The sequence below is a fragment of the Trematomus bernacchii genome, unplaced genomic scaffold (assembly GCF_902827165.1).
Source record: "Trematomus bernacchii unplaced genomic scaffold, fTreBer1.1, whole genome shotgun sequence".
In the NCBI taxonomy this organism is placed as follows: domain Eukaryota; kingdom Metazoa; phylum Chordata; class Actinopteri; order Perciformes; family Nototheniidae; genus Trematomus; species Trematomus bernacchii.
This window is the reverse complement of record NW_022987966.1, coordinates 2,822,976-2,846,546: the sequence shown is the minus strand read 5'-3', so window position 1 is coordinate 2,846,546 and position 23,571 is coordinate 2,822,976. Positions and strand designations below refer to the sequence as shown.

Here is a 23,571-nt window from a genome sequence, read left to right as displayed (position 1 = left end):
CCCGCGGGCAGTGAGACTGTTAAAAAATTGAACTGTTGAAACAACTTCAAACATTCAACTGCTACTCAGTAGTATGTATCTAATACCTAATATATATATATCATTCCAATAACTTGTATATAGACTCATACTGCACTATTCCACATCATAACTTTATTTCATTTTTATAACTATTATTATTTTTGTATTGCTCATGCTCTTATTGTTATTATGTTATGTTATTATGTTGCATTGTTGGAGAAGCCTGTGACATAAGATTTTCAACTGCATAATTACTCTGTAGCTATGTCAGATTGACAATAAAGAACCTTGAACCTTGACTGGGGGCCGGCTCTTCATCACGAACCTTGCACGGGCCGATCACGGACCGTGCACGAGCCAACCACGACCCTCGCGTTTCAAACTGTCCTAAATAAGACGCTCCATCTGTACAGGTTGTGTACCCGAATCTTCCCCTGCTCCAAACGGTCCAAACAAACTAGGAATAGCATCGTCCTTCAGTTTCAAATGCTGTGCATATCCGGCCTCAAACTGGGCAATGTTTTGGAAGCTTTCGTCTGTGAAATGCCGCGCACACAGTAACGTTCTTCGAACCTCTGAAGGAACAGTGTTAAAAAGACATTTCAACCACTGACTTCGTCGTGGTTCTTCCGTCGGTAGGACAAACAGCTCAGATTTCTCCTCACATTTCAGGAAACAGGTCCTTGGCATTGGCATGACTGGATCGATTGTGAACTGAACCAGAGCTTCCAACAGTAAATGTTAGGCTGGCAGAGGGTGCGGCCAGCGCCGCTGGGTGTGGCCATAGCTCTTCCGGATTGGTCCATTTTGTTCCAGGTACCGCATGACATCATGCGGTATCCGGAAGAATCAAATGGACAGTGACGTATCTCCAACGAGGCGTTTTGGGGAGGTATTTTCTGTGTTAGAGTTTTACTCGCTACAGGGTGTACTTTGAGGGTTTTGACTCTGCACACCGTTTACATGCATAAAAACCTTCATAGCACACAAGGGGACGGGTAATAACCGGAAAAGCATGACATGGGAGCTTTAACACTAGAACCGCCAGAGATTTTTTATACCTAAAACCGCCACCTGGGTCAAATTGACCCGCTATTAGAATGCATTGATTTTCAAGGTAAAATGTTCTTTTATTGAACAGTGAGTTTTGATCGCACAGGGATGAAACGTATACCAATATAATCTGTGGACTCTCAGGGCTCGACATTATAAATGGCCCGCTGGCCCGGAAGCATTATTTAGACACCGCGGCCAGCATAACTACTTTCAACTCGCCCCACAGCTGTTTGCTGCGGAGCGCAGCGCGAGCAGTCTCCCGTGAGCGGGAGCGCACTCCTTCACTACAGACTGTCTCTATCTCTCTCTCTCTCTCTCTCTCTATCTTCTATCTATAACTATCTATCAATATATCTATCCATCTATCTCTCTCTCTCTCAATCTATCTCTCAATCTATAAGGAACCGCAGTAGACAAAAGGCGTTGCTATAGCAACACGTCATGTTTATATGAAAAGGGGTGGGGTCAATATGACCCGCTGGGCGGAAATAGGTATAAATGGCAATTTTTTGGGCGATTTCTTCAATCTGACTTCATATTGACAATTTTTAACAACATAGGGTGCTACATAACACACTTTCAGGAAAAGTCACGGACTGGATGACTTTCATATTTTATTGAAAAAAAGTTACACACAATAAAAAACAGCTCTGGGTCAAATTGACCCGATTGGCGGTTCTAGTGTTAAAGTAGGCCTGTGTATTTTTTTTAATTCTCCTTATAGGAGTTCTTAGTTTATTGTTAGAGGTTAACAGTTTTATATAATGTAATAAATAATAAATGCAAAAAAACTGTAGTTTTTGTCTATGATATAACAATAAATACAACTTTATAAGCAATCAAGCTATCAAATATGTTTTGCGGCTCCAGACAAACATTTTTGGAAAAGGGAGCAAAATGGCTCTTTTGGTCAAAAAGGTTGCAGACCCCTGAGCTAGACCAACACCATCCCATACTGCTGGACTCTTCTTTTTGCTTATTGGACACGGCCGCGTCTTTGTTTCTGCACATTTTCACACACCCATACATGCAATCATTACTGATAACTTACTTCCACGTTTGCTTATGTTTCTTTGAAGTCCTTTGGTTTTTGTTATATCGTAAATAAATGGCCATCTCCATCAGCAGCTCAGGGTTGAGGTGCCTCACTACTGCTTGTTTTGCCAGTTTTAGCACAGCAACTTTTGACTCTACTTTTGTTTGGTCATTCTGTGTAGCTATAATAAATGCACGTTCAGTAACTTGTGGCTTGTGACTTTTTAGGTGGTGGTATCTGCATTCCACATTTGTTGGGTCAATTTCGGGTTGCTGCTTAGGTATAAGTAGGCAACATTTGTGTGTAGTTTACTACAGTGTGACCATGTGTGTTGTGGTTGTTAGGGGTGGGCGATACCACAAAATCTGGATTCGATCCGATACCAAGTATTTCAGGGCCGATACCGATACTTTTTAAAATGAAAAGCGTCTTATGTACTTTCATATAGGGGAGAGCTGCATGACATGATTTTTGAGCTGAATGCATCATAAATAGACTAAATCTGAATTAATTTTCATGATTAAAGACAGGACAGTTTTTATAGACAAATAAACATTTTACTTTTGCAAATTTAAAGTGCAAACATGAAAAATAACAATACAAAGTGGCCACAGTAGCGAACTGCCTTCTTGCACACATCAAAGTTCGCTAAGTTTTCATTGACAGTTGTGAAATAGCTCCACACAACGCTCCTCTTTCTCTCAGCCATCATGCGCGTGTGTGTGTCGCACTCACTGGCTGCTGCTGTCCTGTCCTGCTGTCAGTCAGCTTGATAATCGGCGTTCAGGTAGGAAGCGCGCTGCGCGTGTGCGAGCCTCGAGGAGAGGAGGACAGCAGTGGAGAGAGAAGAAAAGAGCGCATATGCTTGTGTTCGTCTGCACATAGTTCGCTCATGCGAAAAAAGTATAAAAGTATCGATCCTATTGGCTCTAGTATCGATATTTTGAAACGTAACGTAATATCGGAAGTATCGATATTTTGGGATCGATCCGCCCACCCCTAGTGGTTGTTGTAGTACATTTTTTGGTGGTCACTTGTGTGTTGTTACTGTCTTGTATTTAATTTGCAGCAAATTAGAAGTTGGGTGTGCTCATGCCCGGTTCGTCCATTTTTGTTGTGTTTAACCCTCTGGAGTCGGCGGACGCACCGGCGCGTCCAGGTGCGCATCATTTACGTAATTAATCATATATTTTCGATTATAAGGAGTAGAAATATGATTCAGATATCCGCGGAGTCGCTGGAAGTGTAGCTTTCCAGCGGTACCTCCTGTGAGACTATAACCAGGGCACAGCAGCCAATATGGCCGCTCAAAGCAGCTTGACTCAGCGTTACATTGTGTGGGATTGGTGGATTCGTGTGTCCGTCTTCGGAGTAAACACCCTCCAAGATTCCTCGCCGTCCACTTCCCCGGTAGCCTGTGCCAACGTCCTTATAAAGATGGTCGCATTGAAAGCACCCGGTTTCATTAAACAAATAAACAAAAAGGCTAACAGTTGGTTTTGCAGCGAGTCATCATAGGCTAACATATGACTGTTTCCCTGTAAGACTCACATTTAACACGTGTTGCTTGTATTGCTGTCCAATTCAATACACCAGAATAGTTGTTAACTTTAAACAAACAACACGATTCACATTACTCACACTCTTACTGTAATTAGTGATTACATCAACAATTAATGTAGGACACCTTGTCACAGCTGGAGGGCAAGGTACACAGGGCCCAAATGCAGAATATCCAAATCCAAAATACTTTTATTGCAAAACTAGCAACAAAGTAAAATAAGGCAAGGCAAAAACACAAAAATCCCTCTGAACAAAGACCTTCCAACAACATCAATAATCTCACAAAGACAGACAGAAAAACCAGAACTTAACGCACACAAACTAATCAACTGAACAGGACACAGGTGAGGGGGAGGAGACAACACAGGGCACCAGGTGCACACAATCAGCAGTAACAGACAAGACGGGAGGGGGAACACAGAGACAGGAAACCAAAGACAGAACTAGACATGACAAAAACACAACACAGACAGATCGTGACACACCTAGGCCCTTTCTCATTTCACTAATTCCCCTCCTCGACTCCTATCCTCGAGACTTAGTCCCGCCCACAGGAGATGCGAGCGGAGGAACCGTGGAGAGAGGAGGGGAAGCAGCAGGCGGTTAGAGAAATGAGAGCGGTCATATTAAAGAGACGTTAATTATGACGTGGCAACAGCTGCATCAGCTGTGAGTGTTTTGTTAGAGCGCTGTATTTTGTAATCTCTGTTAGATCAGCTGAACATTGTTCCCCCACATATTTACTTTAAAGTGGACCTATCATGCTATATTTAAATGATATATTGTAGGGCCATACCTATATAAGGTATATTTATACGTTTCTGTTTTCAAAATACCAAACAGATCATGCATTTTAGCCATGCCTCATTTCGCTCTATGTACTGTTTGCTGTCTACGGGTCTGATTCTGCTGACCACGCCCCCCTGCAGGAGAGGTGAGCCGTGCTCTGATCAGCTGCTGGGCTGTCAGAAGAGGGGGAGAAAAAGAGATCTCCGTCCTCCGTGTTTTATTATATGTGACCTGCTCTATCGAAATCAGTCGCATTGACCCGAAGACACATTTTGAGTTGTATACACTGTTGGAAAGAGGACATTCCTAGCTTTCTAATGATATCAAGATTGTTTTTGTACTCCAAATATTAAGCAAAATATGTCACATTATATAATGACTGTCACCGAGTCATCATTTTGAGAAAAAGGCCTTCAAAGTTTCCTCTTCTCTGGAATCCATCGATCTGATTGATTATTAGCGGAGCAAATGATCAAAATAGTCCGGAGGGAAAATATTTCCGTTTGGATTACTGGTCTGGGGGAAGCTCGCGAGTGTGTGTGTGTTTGTGTATTTTTGCGTTTGTGTATTGTGTTTGTTTCCCGGGGAAAACACTCACGAGAAACACCGGCTGTTGTTATGCTTGCTGTGACGTTAAATTACTCCGTTCTCCGCTTGTAAATATGCCGTTACAAGCTTCATAGTTGTATTTATCATCTAAATTTGCCGAAACAAGTTTAATATTCTGAAAGCCAAGACTTTGTTTAATTGAAATCAGATGAAAACAAACTGTAACGGGCCCTGCCGTGTTATCTATGATTACTATATGCCTTACATTCATAATTTCAGCCGGAGGGAGGGGGAGCTGCGCTACGGAACAGCAGATTGCGAGTGAGAGGTGCCTGTCATCTTCCCTTCACAAGCTTCACAAATGTATTTATCGTGTGATTTTGGAAATAAAAGTTTCATATTCTGAAAGCCAAGACTTTGTTTATTTAAAATCAAACAAAACACCCGAACCCCGAAAAAATTGTTTTTTACGCAAATCCACGTTTATTTTGAAATGAGCCGTTGCGACTTCCGACTGATTTCGATAGAGCGGGTCACATATAGAGTCGTTATTCATTTGTTTTAAAGCTCAATAAATAACAAAGAAGACCTTTGACCGGCACTTTTCTAGTTTTGTCCGGAAGATTTAAACTTTAACGGACATCTTGACCGGCGAAAGTAACTGAAACTGAAACTCTGCCGCACGGTCCCCTCATTCCTTGGAAGAGGCGGAGAGGTGGGTGTTTGTCATCTGCTGGTGGACTAACCGGAGAGAATTACAGTGCTTGCCTCGACGGGGAGGGATTGCTCAATGCAATCCCTCCCCGTCGAGGCAAGCACTGTAATTCTCCGCCTCTTCCAAGGAACGAGGGGAACGAGGCAAGCGTTTGCAGCGGGAGCAAACGCTTGCCTCGGGGAGGGAGAAAAAAAGCCACAGCGGAGAATAAACAGAAGGGTAACCATGGTAACTATGAGCGGGTAGTCTTCTTCGCTGCTTTTGTGGCAGACTACAGCGCCACTTACAGGCCTGGCATATGTACTACAACGTCTCCAGCGCTTTCGAGCGGCAATGGCCGGCCGTGGCCCAACCCCACATTCCCCTGATAGGGGAAATCTGGATCAGTTTTTATCAGATCCGTTGCAGCCCCTTTTTTAGAGATTTGGGTATGGAGGAAAATAGAGAGGGTTGTGTTTTCTGACTCTTGGTGAGTTCCCTGGAACACCGGGGACACATATTCATGTATAAAAGACGTACAAAAGTGCATTTTGCATGATAGGTCCCCTTTAAATTCCATTTGCAACAAGTATGACACGAATGTATGAATGTTTTCGACACATACTAGCATCTCTTCTGTATTGGGCAGCACTAAAACATTATTATAAAAAGTACCCTACAAATAAAGGGAGACATATAGGCTACATTAGGCTTATATATGTTTCATATATTCACACATGCACACATCAGGGATGCAAACTCATCGGGTATGAAAAAGGTGACAAGGATCCGAGCCCCCCGACCTCACGGAATATCGGCTTTAAAATTAGGAATAACAGAGGATTTTAGCAGTCAGAACAACTAAAGCAGTTAATAATAACAGAAACGCCAAAGAGTCACATTTATAAAAGCATTTATTTTAATTGTGTAGCAGTCAGTTTATAATTTTGGCAGCACTGTTGAGCATTTTGAAAATGTATTTTCATGCCTCTGTGCAAGGCTTAGTCTTTCTATCTTTATAGCCAGTGGCGTAAAGTAACTAAGTTCATAAAGTCAAGTACTATACTTGGGTACAATTTTGAGATACTTGTACTTTATTTAAGTATTTCAATGTTTTGCTACTTTGTTCTTCTTCTCCTCTACAGTTCAGAGGTAAATGGTGTACTTTTACTCCACTACATGTATTTAATACCTTTAGTTACTTTACAGATCTGGATTAATGATGTGAAATATAATCAAGTGTTAAATCAGACTTTAGTTCCACCTGGAGTAAATTCACAAGCTACCCTGCAGTATACAAAGTCATTCAAACTAGCTGCACCTTTACCAGCTTTGAGAACACTTTCATGATCAATCATTATAAAACATATCATATATATTATTCTGAAATGGATCAATCTGTACAATGACTACTTTTACTGTCGCTACTTTAACTATATTTTGATGAGATTACTTTTCTACTTTTACTTGAGGAACATTTTGAATGCAGGACTTTTACTGTAACAGAGTATTCCTACACTCTGGTACTTCTACTTTTACTCAAGTACAAGACCTGAGTACTTCTACTTTTACTCTAGTACAAGATCTGAGTGCTTTTACTTTTACTCAAGTACAAGATATATACTTATACCACCTCTGTTTATAGCCTATGAAAGAAACTATTTGAAAACGAAGGCTAAAGCTAACGTTAGCAGATAGTGACAATGTATGCTAGTTAGCTAGCTCAACGATTCCTTAAATAATATTGCGACAGAAAAACTTTTCAGTGCACATCACGCTCTGCCGCTCCGACAGGGAGCTCTGCTCTGAACACCTGAGCGGCCCGTTCTAACAGCTGTTCACCAGCGGTCCAGTCTGCCACAGTGACTCCGGACCCACAGTTAATATTAACGAACGCACCGTAGGTAATGTAGCTGCTGAAGCTAGACCCTCATCCCGGAGCAGCAGAGCCTTATTATACATCCATGAGCAGAGCCGACAGGCAGGAAGACTCGAGCACACAGCTCGCGCTTCATTATAATATATAAAAAAAGAACACCATGCGTGTCATGATGGCACATAACAGCTCGCGGCCGCAGATTACTCCGGGTCCCAGACCCCCCCCATACCCCAAAAATATTTTTATTGCAGATCGACATGAGTCACACAAACGACCTATTTTGGATTCAAAACGGCGAATTTCGCCGAAAGGTGACAAGTTTGAATCCCTGACACATACAAACACACACAAAACCCAATGACTGTCTTAACACTATACACAGTAGGCTATGTTAACCTTTTTAAACTAGTAGGCTAAATGACATGATAACTCATCAACTCACACCTCTTTCACAAAACACCTGCAAGGAATTTCTAATCCAAGTAACTAACGAATCATGAGGGACCTGACAGGCTATATAAGGTCCAGGCACACCTCTGATTTAAATCTCAACAACGAAAAACATAGTCAGTGACCACATTAAACAAATTGACTCTGAAAAATCCATTGAAAATGAAACCCGCAGTAGCGTGTGCCTTATGGCAGTGGCAACGACTTCTGACCAACAACAGGAATCAGGAGAGACGCCGATCCCAGCGCTGGAAAGCTCAAATGCGCAAAGCCATCCTGCTTCATCTTGAGGTATTTATGAGTGTTTGTTTAAAATTGTTTTAAATAGTTGAAAAATAGCAGGCTTTTTTCATTGGAATACAAAAATTGATTAATTTGTTATGACAGAATATGTATGTGCAGTTTAGTTTGCTGGATAAAGGTATTGACCTCTGTACATTTTATTCTTCCTGCAGGTTCAACACCCACACTCATACAAAAGTTTGAACAGCAGTGTCCCGGTGCTGGAGCTGTACTTCGGAGATGGGTGCCTGCTGAAGGACTTCAGGATGAGCCGAGACTCCCTGGAGGCCTTGATGCGGTGTCTGGGGCCTGAGAGGAGACAGGCCTGGGGACACCACATGACTGTATTGACAACTGTATACTGGCTGGCACACAGTTTGTCATACAGTGTGGTGTCCCGGGCCTTTCAGGTACCCCTCTCCACGGTCCACAGACTGGTCCACCAGGGAGTGGAGGACATCGCTGCTCTCAGGCAGTCTGTGATCAGGCTGCCTGCTGGTCCAGAGCTGGAGGAGGTCGGGCAGGGCTTCCAGCAGTTGGCCAATAGCCCGGCATTTAGTTCATGTGTGGGTGCAATTGATGGGTGCCACATTAGAATAAAGACCCCACCCGGACCCAGTGGCCAGGACTACATAAATTGGAAGCTCTTTCCTTCCATACAGCTGCAGGCTGTATGCGATGGGAAGGGTAAATTCCTACAAACATTCGTAGGATTTCCGGGCTCAGTGCACGACACCCGTGTCCTAAAAAACAGTACCTTATATAAAGAGGCTCTGTACCCTCCACCAGGGTACTTCATTGTGGGAGATGGTGGCTATCCGTGCATTGTACACCCCATAACGGTCGTAACCCCGTATCGGGAGCCACTACAGGGGAGGGTACAGAGCCGCTTCAACGGCTGCCATGCCAAAGCGCTGTTGTAGCAAACACCGTGGTGGTGGCTTAAAGCCCACCTCTGCTACGCGCCGTCCACTGAGGCTGTCCAGAGCCAGGCCAAAGCTATCGATATTTAAACTCACAGGTTCAGCAGACAATATTAAAATACCAATTGTAACCACCAATATGTAAATGCTAAGGATCATATGTTCCCAATCCAGGAAAATGTCACTCACTCCCAGGCTTTCTTGGCAGTGTGCCTTCGGCCAGTAAAAAGGTTGTGTTTTTCGACCCTCACTTTGATGAGGGTCAGAGTGTCTTGCTCTGTCCCTGTGAAAAGACAAAGTAAAAGTTGTAGCTTAAAACTGTTGGAAGATGTTCTAGTTTTCTAGTGTATATATAACAACATAGCCCAAACCAAATGATAGTGCTGAATGCTAAACAAAGTTCTGGTTGATTTAATACTCTTACAAAAAAAATAAACGTTTGCACTTTTAAACATCATGGCATGCTGTAGGAGGATTGGGTGTAGTTAAAATGTGGATAAAAACATAAAGAATATCAGGTGAAATGTCAATAAGGAATGCGGTTAGAGGGCTCTAACTGCATACAGACGGGCTGAGTTGGATCGCGCATTTCACTTCTTAAATAACTTATACAACGAATCATTATCAACACTTACATTTGTGCATTGCTCCCACAATGGTTTTGAAATGATTCCAGCGGTGTGTCACGCCTCTTTTATACCCACCGTTCCCGGAAATGCATCCGCGAAGGAGCTAGTTGGGCTTGCCAAAATCACGCTACAGTTTCATTAAACAAATAATCAAAAATGCCAACAGTTTATTTTGCCGAAAGCTATAGCTAACAAATAATTGTTTTTAGTGCCTTTAATACGGTTAGAAGCTAACAGGTGATTGTTTGTATTGCCTTAAGACTATCATAGTTAACGTTAGCTAATCACACTACATTTCAAGACACCGGAATTGTTATTAATGTTAAACAAATACAACTTTAAAAGCACTTCACATTACTCACACTCTGTGCGTTGTCGTTCATATTCATGTCTCCTACTCGCTAGGTGGCAGCGTCACGAAAAACTAGGGTCCTAGGAGTGTGGTCTGTTGTAGCAAACACTGTGGATGGTGGCTTAAAGCCCACCTCCGCTACGCGCCGTTCGTTAGATGAGCCTGGTTATATTTAATAAGAGAAGGAATTCAAAACACCGGAATAAAGGTTATAACAATAATCTGATTTTACTGGTAAAAAACAAAACACGTATACAAGTTTACAGAGTACTCCGGACTTCAGGTTCTACTGCTGTGCGATACAGGTATCGGGACCAGCCAGTCAGCAACAGGAAGCATTTTACATGCAAAAACAACAGTATTCATATCCATATTTTGGGGCGGAGATGTGTTGACTTCTTCCTTCCCATTTTACTCCGAAGCGAATCAGAGAGTCCGTGGGGAGGAGCTGTGTGAGCTGCTCACTCCCCCAGGTGTTTTTACTGGTTGGATTCACTTCTGGTCGGGTCCAATACAGCGAATCAGAGTTCTGGGAAAAAAGTATGTTTCTTCTGAGCAGAGCGTGAGATTCGGAAGTACACAAGGACAGAGTCAATCTTTATCTGTGTTTTATGTGTAAACGTTATTTTGGTGTGTAAAAGTGAGATTACATGTGTAGATGATTCAAATAATCATGTATTCGTCCCACAACGGAGACATTTACAGTGGATAGACATGTTTTTGACATCGATTATTTTGATCATACTGTTCTGTACAGGTGAGACTGTCATATATGTAGGCCTGTCGCGATAATCAATAAATTGACTTATCGTAGGATAAATAAAAATGGACTCGATAACTTTTCTGAGCTCGATAAATTGCCGTTTATATGCGTGTTTGTTTACATAAGGATGTGACCAGAATTTTAGCCCGGCGCGCTGTGAGGGGCGGGGCTCACACAGCCCATGACACAGCCAGGTCAGGACACTCCGCGTGCAGCAGTGTAGCAGCCAAATTAATAATATAGAGACAAGCAGGGGACAACGTGTGACTTACTCGAGGGGAATTTGAAGTTAAATAGAATTGGTTGCAAAACCTAATACCACATCTCCGGTGTGGGAATATTTTGGATTTAAGCCAAATCAACGAGGCGAACCTACAGACTTGAATGAGCCGGGCGGTGTGTCGCATTTGTTTAAAAAAGGTAGCAACAAAAGCTAGCAATACGACCAACCTTAAACTGCACCTGAAACACAACCACCCCATTCCATTTTCCCAGCTGGGAACAGGGGCGGACTGGCCTTCTGTAGAATCTGGAGAACCACAGAACGGCCGGTCGTCAAGGGCCGTTGACGGCCGGCCGGCCCTTTACAAATAAATTGTTTAACGTCATCATTTAAGTTGCGCTGACGGCCGACAGAGGCCAACAGCGGCCGCTAATGCAGTTGTGTGGTTCTTATCTGTCAAATAATCACACACAAGAAGAGAAGGGATTAGACGCCGCGGCAGACAGGGAGAATGAAAAAACATGGATAAAAATCAAAGAAAAACGTGCGCCTGAGAAGGCAAGAGAAAAAAAGGTGAAGTCACTCGCAGGTGAAGCATATAAATGTCGCAAATTGACAGACCTTTTTGGCAGCAGCGCTGCTACAAGCACTATCATCAGCAGCTTAGAACAAGTGCAAGATGATGAAGACAATGATGAGGGCGCGAGTTCAGATATAAAGCCAGCCTCCAGCGTTCATGATGAGGGACAGAGAGTTGAGCTGGTGGAAGAACCAGCTCAACTGGCACATACAAGTGCAGGGCAAGAGCAAGAGGTGGGTGAGAATTATCCCTTGAACTGCATAAATGCAGCCTAATAAACAGCTGATTTCTAATAATAACAAATAGTACTGTATGTTTGTGTGTTTACTGTTTTACGCTGTCCCATGTGTTCAAGACATCTGAGGAGTGTCCTCCCTCTTTAGGTGAGAATTATCCCTTGAACTGCATAAATGCATTTTCCGATGTCACCCCCCCGTTGAGATTTCATGTGGCCGGACTGGGTCAGATTCCAGGGCTGAATTTTAGTCCCAGTCTGCCCCTGGCTGGGAGCAAACACGGCAGCTGGAGATGGAGAGACCCCACCTTCCCGACAGTTTGCAATCAAAGATGCATTTGCCCGACAATGCAAACATGTTGGTGTTCCTTGCTCGAAATCTTTGAAATACAGATTTGGATATGGCCTGTTGTGTTGAGGCATCTGGGTCTTTGTATGGACAGTGGACTGTACACTTGACTGTTGTTTTAAGGAGTTTTTTTGTGCTTGTGAGACAATGTGTGCTCATATTTATTTATACATTTATATATATATGAGAGAGAGAGAGCTCTGTTTTCCAGCCTGACTATCTAATTTATTGTTTTGGTTGTGTGTGATTTTAATTAATTTGTTATAATTAAATGTATTTGTTTCATGTATTATATATAATTTATATATTTGAATATTATTTCATTTATTTGAAAGGATGTACTTGAATTATTATTATATATTATCATTATGTCAGTGGTCTAAAATGGTCTTACAACGGTACAATTATCGTGACAGGCCTACATATATGTATTTATATGTGTGCCTGTGATTATTTTTATCATACTGTTCTGTACAGGTGAGACTGTCATAGATGTATTTATATGTTTGCCTGTGATTATTTTACCGTCCTGTACAGATGAGACTTTGTTATCAGATATATGTATATGTGTGTCTGTGATTTTATACTGAATGTAAAGTAACTGGAAATACCTGTGTGTGTGAGAGAGAGAGAGAGACTCCTGTCCAACCTCCCAAACTTTCTTTTTAGGTGTGCATTGTTATTTGTGCTTGAGCAACATTTTACTTGAACTTTATTTCAATGAAATTAGTAGTAATTATTGTCCTACATTTCAATTTGTTTTACAGAGATGTTTCACAGCTGCCTGGGCCTAGTGGCCCACAGGCAGCGTTTATCCAGCAGCCAGAACATCCATCTGTGCCTGCCCCTAGGTCAAGATCTACCGTGGCTCAAGGGCCTTCACCAGAGCCATCACCACAAAGGACTAGAGGACCAGCATCACTACAGCTGCCTCCACCTCCATCTGTGGCTGCCACCAGGTCAAGATACACCTCAGCACAAAGGCTCCACCACAGCCATGACCATCAACCCAGCCAGCAAGGAGGTCTCGTGGAGGTCTCGTATAGCCCATGCACCATCACCCCCACCTATACACAGCAGCCAGACCCACTGTTTTGGAAGACAGACAAAGACCTTGACACTGTCTTTACATTTATAATGAATAGTTGGTTGAAAGTTCTGATGTTCAATATTGTAAATAGTGAGATTTTCCAGTTTCTTATATTTCTATAAATAGTTGGTTGAAAAAAAAATATTTATAATAAATTGTTGGTTGAAAAAAAAAGTTCTAATGCTCAATTTGTATTTGTACACATCACATGAACCTTGGTATGTAATATGAAGTCATTATTCAGTCCTAATGTATCTCAGTCTCTGCTGTGGTGAAAGTAGAGTGATAAACACCTATTTTTATAAAAATTCGAATTTAATTTGTTTCATTTTAGACATGAATTACACATTTATATACAGTGCAATTCAAATATTTCACTACTTTTGTGATCCTAAGACTTTGGTAACCAAATCTAAAACACCAAGAAAATTGGATGACATGAGTACATTTGTGTTTTCACAAGAGTTTTGAAGATTTTCCGAAAATCGGATGTCAAATGTTAAGCTTTAGAGCTACTTATCTCATCACACAGTGCTCTAAGGTGAGTAATTTGCATTTATAGCAAGACCAGAGAACGCATGGGGTGCCATGTTATAAGAAGTACATTTAAAAGGTGATTTAAGGAAACATCTAAAAATACCCTTAGACTCCAGAGGGTTAAGGCATTTCTAATTAACAGAGAAACCAATAATTTATTTTTATATTTTTTATTAAGAAGAGAAACAAAACCAGGGTTGTCGACAGGAGGATGCAAAATTATTCTTGGAGAGAACACTTCCTAATGTTAGTTGATAGTCTGTATATTCACCAGGTAACAGCAAACATTATTTTGCAATCATTTAGCAAAATAATAATAATAGCAATCATTTTTTCACTATATCTGTAAAGCGTCTTTGAGCACCTGTAAAAGCGCTAACAAAATGAATCTATTATTATTATTATCTGCACATCAAACATTGCAAAACCCAAGAACAGCAATATATGGTATGTAGTCGGCCTTGACTCTCAACGCGGCGTGGCGATGATCTCGGAGGAGTGAGGCACATTGGCGAAGCTGCTGTACTCTGGATTGAGGTTGATAGTGTCGGGGCCTCCAGTGCAGGAAAAAGTGAAATTCTGCAGCAGTGACACTAGGAAGATAAAAAGCTCCATACGAGCCAGAGACTCACCAACACAGGCTCTCTTCCCTGTGAAGAGATAAAACCACAAACTTCAAAATAAAAATACAATTGCGTTTACGATTGTTACTGGGCAATGAGTCAGGTTTTAGCAAAAACATGACTCAACTAGCGGAATGCCGCATTTTACCTGCAGAAAAAGGCATGAAAGAAGGATTTTTCTTAAAGTTGTCATTCTGGTCCAGGAAGTGCTTAGGGTTGAAGGTCCAGGGAGTCTCCCAATGCTTTTCGTCTTTCAGCACAGAGTGAAGCAAAGGAATAATCACAGTCTCCTATTAAGACATGTGAGAGATATGTTAGTGTAATAAGGATTTGTCTCTGTCATTGGATATTATATCTTGGGATGGACAATACCTTGGGGATTGTGTAACCCCTGAAAGAGATGTCATGGAGTGTGTAGTGAGGGAGGCTGAATGGGACAATGTCCAGAAAGCGCTGCACCTCATGGATGACTGCATCAGTAAAGGGGAGGGACTTCCTGTTCTCCATGCTAGGACAACTTTGTCCAATCACAGTGTCAATCTCATGCTGCATTTTCTCTGTACGGGAGCAAGCAAAACATAAAAGGTAAATACAGGATTATAGATGTTTGTAGAACTGGTAAAAAAGGGCTGTGTTTCCTGTTGGGGGACTTACCCTGTATGTCTGGGTATTTTATGAACAAACTGAGGGCATATCTAATGGTTGAGCTGGTTGTTTCCGTTCCTGCCAGGAAGAGATTCAGCACAGTCGAGACCAAGTTTTCATGGTGGAACTCCGTTGAAGGAATGTCCTTTTCCTGAGAAGTTATATTGGTATAAATGCTACAAAATGCACAGCAAACAGCAAATATTTTTTTTCTGATGACATCTGCCATAGGTACATCAGGAAAACCTTTCTTAGCATCCAAAGTAATGTGAAGGGATGTTTAATTGGATACAGAGGAATTTTAAGAAATTCCACGATCAAAGTTATATTGCGCAGTGTGGTCCCGGGTTTCTTAAAGGTCCCATGTCATGGTCATTTCTACTGATCACAATGGATCATAATTCCATTCTTGAGGTCTACTTTTTGCTACCATTGTTCAATGTTCCAAAATCACATTGGTTTTATCATACAGCATCTCTGTATTGTATGTGTATTCACTCTCTGTCCTACACGCCTTGTTGGAGCTCCTGCAGCCCACTCTGTTCTGATTAGTCAACCACCGTTACAGCTGAAGATCAGTGTTTATGTGTTACAATGGCGTTTGTTAGCAACCAGAAAATGACATCAGTAATGACAAACAGATGAGAATGCTGCGTGGGGGGGACGTTGCGGGGTTCGCTGCTCCGCCTTTGAGGCTCGAGGAGCGGACAGTGTGAGCTGTATTACTGGTGTCGTTTCCTGGTTGCTGCGTGGGGTCTGCAAGACAGCGAGACACCGCGGAACTCAGCCTGAGCACACACACACATTCACAGCCTGGCTGTGTGCGGAGATCCGCGGAGCTGCGGCTGAGAAAAGATAAGGCTGAGTGTGTGTGTGCCGGCGAAGCTCCGCGGATTGGTCCATTTGGACCTTGGTATCGTTACGTTTTTTCTTAACCTCTTAAGGACGACGGTCCCCCCAGTGGACCCCCCCCCCACCGTTTTTTTTCGAGACTGTGTCTCAGGGCTTCTTAACATTTATGAAACTATTAATGTGTAGCACCAGATTAACGGGAAGAATCTCAGCTAACTGAAGATATGAACAATTTTTACCAAAACAAAACACAAGGGTAATACCAAGCCTCTGAATTAGCACTAAGCGAAAAAATGCTAACGCACTTTAGCACAGAATTCAAGATAAAGATACCCTTATTACTTATCGTAGCTGCACATACAATATATCCGATTAAAGCTGAGACTCCACTGATTATTTAGGTATAGTATCATCACTGATCGATCCAAACTCGCGACAGGGGAAGCAAACACAGACATCACAACACGTACCTTTACGGAGCTTTTACGGGAGATCGTCTCACCGTAGCTGTCAATCTGATCAAAAGACGTCTTCAATGGCATTAAAACGAGAAAAAACGTGGCTGAATCGGTTGATCCATAGGTTAATAATGTATCTGTAGCTTTGAAAAAATTATTTATAATCCATAATTCCATTTTTATGTAAAGATCGGAGAGAAAAAGTTAGCTGCTAATGGTAGCCACCAGAGTGTATGCAGCTTCCGGTTTTGGCCACGCGTCACTCTCACTCCTTATTTGTTAACGTGTTGGTGTGTATAGAACTTTCCCTCGATTCCATTGGCTCTAGCGGTTATAAAGAGATTTCATTCATCAAAATCGACCAAGGGGGGCCAGAGATAGGTCAAATCCACCCAAATGACCCCAGAAGTGTTTTTTTTTTGCTAAATCTCTCTAAAAAGGTCAAATTTCACTTGTTTTGCATCAATCTTGATACAGGGTACTTATTATATGTTGTACTTTGGATTCCTAAAGCTTTTAGTCTACTAACCCATCATCCAAGGGTAGTTTTCACTATAAGTAAAACATAATTAAATCTGAATTTTCTTTAAAATAAAAAACATCTATATTGATTCTGACTTTTCTACATCCAACTCACAGGTTTATCATTACTTTGAGAACAAAGATTATTAATTTAACCCTTTTAGAAGGGAAGATATGGTCATTTGTTCTGGGAATGTCATTTTCGAGCCTGAGACCTGAAAAACAGGCTCAGGGCTTTAGAGGTTAATGTCTTTCATTTTTGTAAAGCACTTTGAATTGCCTTGTGTTGAAAGGTGCTATATAAATAAACTTGCCTTGCCTTGCCTACGTCACTATACTCAGGAAGGGAAAAAGAAAAATCTCCAACGAGGCGTTCTGGGGCAGCATAGACAGGTATTTTCTGTGTTAGAGTTTTACTCGCTACAGGGTGTACTTTGAGGGTTTGTGACTTTGCAGACCGTTTACATGCAGAAAAAGCTACATAACACACAAGGGGACGGGTAATAACCGGAAAAGCATGACATGGGACCTTTAAACAAAGCAAATTGTCCAGTCCTACCTGATTGCTTCGGATGAGAAAGCTGTCAATAAAGTCCCTCGGTGAGCTTGGGTCCATTGTCTCTTTGTGCTCTTGGATCTGCATGGACACAAACCCTCTTATCTCCTGAATCTGGGCAAAAGCAGTGTTATGGCTGCCGGGAAGATGCTCCACGATGCGGGGAAAGACGTTGTACATCTGTATCAGGGAGGCAGACAGTACACTCAAGCTTTGTTTCACAGGGGTTCATAATGTATTCAGTGTGTTGCGGCTATCGTTGCAAAATGCTGTATATTATTGTTAAGCTGCATTCACATGAAACGCAATGTGAATTTCGTAAATAATTTCAACTTTGAGCGCAGCGCTTGGAGACAATTTCGAGTGATTGCGCTAAAGCGTCAGCAGAGGCACATACAGTATAATGTGAATGCATCTTTACAGTATTCTCTCTGAATATTTCCACCATTACCTGTCCCAACTTCTATTTAACTTAAAAAATCATAGACATGATATTAAGTAGGATTCGGGCCTCCCCTTCATACCTGACCCCAGGGACTACTAGCAAATTTCAAGGTTTTTGTTAGTATCTGCAGAAGAGACAGGAACTTCTCATCTTCATATTTGAAGCGTTGGCCAAACACCAGGCAGCAGATCACATTGGACGCGCTGAGACTCAACAAGAATGAGGGGTCAAATGGCTTGGCTGGAAGGGAAGAGGGAAACACAATTGGACTTATAAACATTCTGATCAGAAGAAAAAAGGTGGTGTTGGCAGGTCACAACATCCATTGAGAATTAATCTTACCTGCCATACAACTGTTTTTCAAATGCTAAAAACTGCTAACTTTGCTGGGGTTTGAACATGTTTAAGCTCACTTTGGATGTGTTGGAACCAGCGTTTTTGTTTAATTGAAATACTAAATAAAAAAGGTGGTATCTGTTAATGTCACAACACTGTAAGAAGTCGAACTGCCATTCAACCTTGCATGGTTTTTAGTTGAGGATATCAATATCCACCAAACTCTTGCTAGCTTAATTTACTCATTACCTGTTAATGATCAACATATAATTTGAAAATATTCAGTTTGTTGCTTGCCAATTGTTCAGATTTAAATAAAGCTTAAAATGCTTCATTTGCTTTCTTAGTAAATCAAGGCTTTAAATGAAGGTTCACTGTTTTAGCCGATTGTGTAACATAGTCTGTGTTTACTTTGAACCAACTGCCATCAAAAAGAGATAAGGCTTAAAGAGTGCAGCTCAAGCAAGAGAGATGCATATATCCGAACAACTGAACAATGCTTTCACAGTCTCCCACAACAGCTGAAAACACACCTTTGAACGTTTTTACGCGATCCCTCAAATGTTGGCTCTCTTCTTGGATCCACTGTTCCATGCCTTTGCGTCCCATCCCAAAGTCTCTTAAGGTTGTCAGTGTGAAACGTCGAAGTTGGCGCCAGCGTTCCCCGTTACTGATCCCCAAACCTGACAAAAGGAAATGGTTGTTTTGTGACGATCTGAGGTCTTATAGATACATGTAAATACAGAGACGTGCAGACCTAAAACCATTAGGAAATCACTTGTCCCTTGACAAAGAAAAATGATTTGAAGTGCTTTTGTTACCGTAGCCATTGGTCGCTTTCATCAGAAACGGCAGTGGACCTCTGCCAGTGAAGTCATCTGCATGGTCCACCAGAGCCTCTTTCACGGCATCGTATCCTACCAGAACAATCGTCCGCTGCCAGCCCAGGTACACTGTCATCACAGGACCGTAGGTTTCACTGAACTAGAAAAACACATTAGGGCAATTAAAGGCTGCAAATGAACTATTGCTTTTTTAGTGCAAATGTTTCCTTGTGATAAAAAAAATCCGTTTGACTGAGGTTATGCAGAGACGTCGTCTCTCATTATTGTTGTCCGATTACATTTTGTCTTACCTTGAGAAAGCTTTTAAAAGGTGCATTTTTGTCAAGCTGTGGCAAGTTTCCTACTAGAGGAAGCGCATAGGGTCCTGGAGGCAGACGATACTTTCTTCTGTTTCTGACACTAAACAGCCACAATAGAGCTACGATCAGCCCTGCCAAGATCACTGTTGTTGAAAAGTCCATAATGCTCTTAACACTTCGTCCTCTTGAATCTCTGCTGCTCAACAGATCTCTCTTATGCTTGAATCCTTTCATTGGAGCTTATATTTAAATGGGTGTTTATCTTTTACAGCATGTTGGCAGGAGCGCTGCATTAGGACACAGGTCAGCCATGTGACACTCCTGTGTACCTTTGTACAACTTGGCCTGGTTATTGATTTTCATTTAATAAAAGCCAGTGTGAAGCCTGCTGACAACATCTGAGTTGACTAATAAGGACAAATCATGTAATTAATATCTCTTTTCCAAGTTTAATATTGAAGAAATTGACAGGAATTAATAAAATAATATATCTCTGTGTGTGAACACACCGAACCATAGACATGAGCCGTATGGTTTTTCCTTAAGCTCAATAATATGTATTTGATTATTAGAAATGTGTAGAACAGTAGTTCCAATCACTGGGTATAAACAAAGTGAAGCATGGTGGCTTATTGCCATATACAATTAACACAATTCTAAACCATAACAGCAGTCAACCAAATGTACAGAGTGGCAACGCATTTTGACAATAAACTGGTCAATTAATAATGTCTATTGAAATGTACTATGCAAGCTACACTCAAATAAAATTGCAATTCGACATTAAATGTTTTATCTTACTATTCCAAGCCTGTCGAGTGGAGCGTCAGCATGCTGAATGGTTATGTAACACATTCTATGTTTATTGCACATGCCATTAGATGGAGATAAGGATTAATGGATGTGAGAGAGGGATAAATGTGCTGAGCGAAATGATATTGTCACATAGTGGCAACGTTTGCAGTACAGTAATCCATCTTCTACCACGTATCGGTGGTCACGTCGTGGAGGAAGCAGTTCCACCAGAGGGCCTAAAACAAGGGTGTCCAATCTTTTTTCACCGAGGGCCACATACAGAAAAATATATGAAGGGCTAGAGGTGAGGTATATTGCCTCATATGCTATGTTATAGCTATGCTAAGTTATAAGTAAGCAAAATCAATCAAATGTAGGTAAATTAAGCTTGATACTGAAGTAAGAAGATATGATTCTACACTGTATTGAAGTAAACATGTATTGTTTGAACTGTTTTAGGTAATCACAAACGGGTTTTGATAAGTCACTTAGAATAGGAATGTTATTCTTACTTCCAAACTCACTGATCCAGAGATTCTGTGTTTCATACACCAACCTTGCCTGGGTTTCACCCCTAAAAGCAGATGTCGTCATTAAGGTCGTTAAAGACAAACATTACATCCTTCTTATCATTCTCTAAGAGCCAGATGCTGTTTCTAAGTCGTTAAAGACATCGTAAAATAGGTGAAGAAGAGCATGGGAAGAGAATGTGGTGGAGATAGGGTGAAGATAAACGTTGACTTTTGACCTGGGGTAACTTAGGATCTCACATGCTGGGCAGACCTCTGATTGAACCCGGCCAGAAGCGAATCCAGCCAATCAGGACACTTGGGGGAGGTTAGCAGTTTAAACAGCTCCTCCCCAGGGGTTCTCTGATTCGCTTGGGAGAAAAGTGGGAAGGAAGAATCGACAAATCTCCGCCCCAAAGACAGATAGAAATACTGATGATTTTGAGTGTAAAATGCTTCTGGTCTGTTGAAAGCTGGTGCTAGAAGACGGTAAACCGCATCACAAACCTGGAGTCCATACTTCTCGTTTTCTGAAAGCTGGTCTGTCTACCTGTAAAACCGCATCATCAGGCCTGAAGCCCGGAGTACTCGAGTACTCTGTATAACTTGTATATGTGTTTGGTTTCCTACTAGAAGTAAACTCAGATAATTTGTTATAACTTTGATTCCGGTGTTTTCAATTCCTTTCTTAATTTAATAGAGATCCAGCCTCATCCAACGAACGGCGCGTAGCAGAGGTATTCTACTCCAACAATACGTGAAAATGCTGTAAGAAACACAACAGCCTACATCACAGCTCTCCATAGGGTTTCATTTATTTAGTTTGAAGCTCATGCCTTAAAACAGAAGCTTCAGATTGCTTATAAAAATATTTGTTATGCAAATAAGTGATTGGGCTTTTTATATGAACTCAGATTAGTTTGAAAATGTTTCCAACTTTAATTGATTGAATATACTGTATTTGAAAAGTGGGCACACATGAATACTGTGATATATATTTGTAAATATATATTTAATTAGTACAATATATGACAAGCATAAGTTGAATTTGTGGGCCATATTTCATTATACTATGTGAATTAGCTGAGGGTCGTTTCAAAATGGGCCGCATTTGGCCTCCGGGCCGTAGTTTGGACACCCCTGGCCTAAAACCTCCTTTCCCTGGCTACATTAACTAGCTCTGACTGGGGGATTCCAAGGCGCTTCCAGGCCAGCATGGAGATATAATCCCTCCACCTGGTCCTGGGTCTGCCCCTTGGTCTCCTCCCAGCTTGACCTTCCTGGAACTCCTCCCTAAGGAGGCAGCCTGGTGGCATCCTTACCAGGTGCCGGGACCAGTGTTAATTTTGGCAGCTGTTTTTGATTTAGTCTTACGGTGCGTCTACACAGCAGCGTTAAAAAAATCTTGAAACGCTTCTGCCCATTCACTTTGAATGGGGTGACGTCACTTTCCCTCACTTTTCGCCGAAATGCATTGTGGGCAGGCGAGCGGAGATTTTCAGGATTTTCAGGATTCAAAGTTGAACAATGTTCAACTTTTGAGGCTGAGGTGGAAGCGTCAGCCAATCAAATCCTGTGTACGCAAATCTGACAGTTCAAGCTCTAGCCAATCAAACGGCGTGTATGCTGGGAGAGACATACCGCAGGTAATTTCCTCATATTCCAAAAAATGGAGGAGAAATTAGCGGTAGCGAATCAATCACCCGGTGCTTTATGACCAGACCTACCGGGATATAAACCGGAGGAGCCAGGCATGGAGGGAGGTGGCAGAGACAGTGGTAGGTTTTTGCCTGTTTTGGGGAGTTTATATCCAGTTTACTTCGGGCTTTTTTGCTTCGTATGTCGCGGGCGGGAGATTCATGTGATTGGTTGTTTGCAAAAAATCCCCAAGCTTCAGATACGCCCACCTCCAAGATTTTTTTAACGCTGCTGTGTAGACGTACCGTTAGTCTTAGTCTTTAGACGAAAATGGTTATTAGTTTTAGTCACATTTTAGTCATTTCTATCCTTCATAGTTTTAGTCTAGTTTTAGTCGACGAAAACTCAAAACGTTTTAGTCTACTTTTAGTCGATGAAAAATTACATTTTAGTCAACTTTTAGTCAAAATGTTTTCTCTCTTTAAACCAATTCAGTTAGGCAAATACAGGTATTGACATTGTAATCAAGGTGACAGCATCAAGTGTTGAAATTCGTAAAGCAACATTTCACTCTCTTAACACTTTACTTGTGTAATATATAGGGATGGGTATCGTTAAGGTTTTCTACGGTACTACTAGTCTTATCAATACTGCTTATCAATCCAGTACTTTAACGGTATTCTTGTATTTACTTTTTGTTATTTTTTAAAGGAAAAAACTAACAAATTGTTAACCGAATTAATTGCTTTATTTAAATGTGAAATAAATGAAATATATATAATTATGTTAAAATATTGTACTGTACTTGAGTAAAATGTTGAGGGACTTGTACTTTACTGGAGTATTTAAATGTTTTGCTACTGTGTACTTCTACTCCACTACAGTTCATAGTTAAACGGTGTACTTCTACTCCACTACATGTATTTAATACCTTTAGTTACTTTACAGATGTGGATGAATGATGTGAAATATAATCAAGTGTTAACTCAGACTTTAGTAAATTCACAAGCTACCCTGCAGTATACAAAGTCCTTCAAACTAGCTGCAC

General features: G+C 41.4%; 1 protein-coding gene across 1 annotated transcript; it reads right to left on the bottom strand.

Moving 5' to 3' along the window:
• Positions 1–14,154: 14,154 nt before the first annotated feature.
• Positions 14,155–19,836, bottom strand: LOC117471114 (cytochrome P450 2B4-like). Its single transcript, XM_034115916.1, has 9 exons — positions 19,573–19,836; positions 19,259–19,421; positions 18,971–19,120; positions 18,181–18,341; positions 17,660–17,836; positions 15,278–15,419; positions 14,996–15,180; positions 14,772–14,913; positions 14,155–14,650 (listed from the first exon to the last, which is right to left on the bottom strand). Exons 1-9 carry the CDS (start codon positions 19,813–19,815, stop codon positions 14,469–14,471), a joined length of 1,545 nt encoding a protein of 514 aa, XP_033971807.1. The 5' UTR covers positions 19,816–19,836; the 3' UTR covers positions 14,155–14,468.
• Between the last annotated feature and the right edge of the window lie 3,735 nt (positions 19,837–23,571).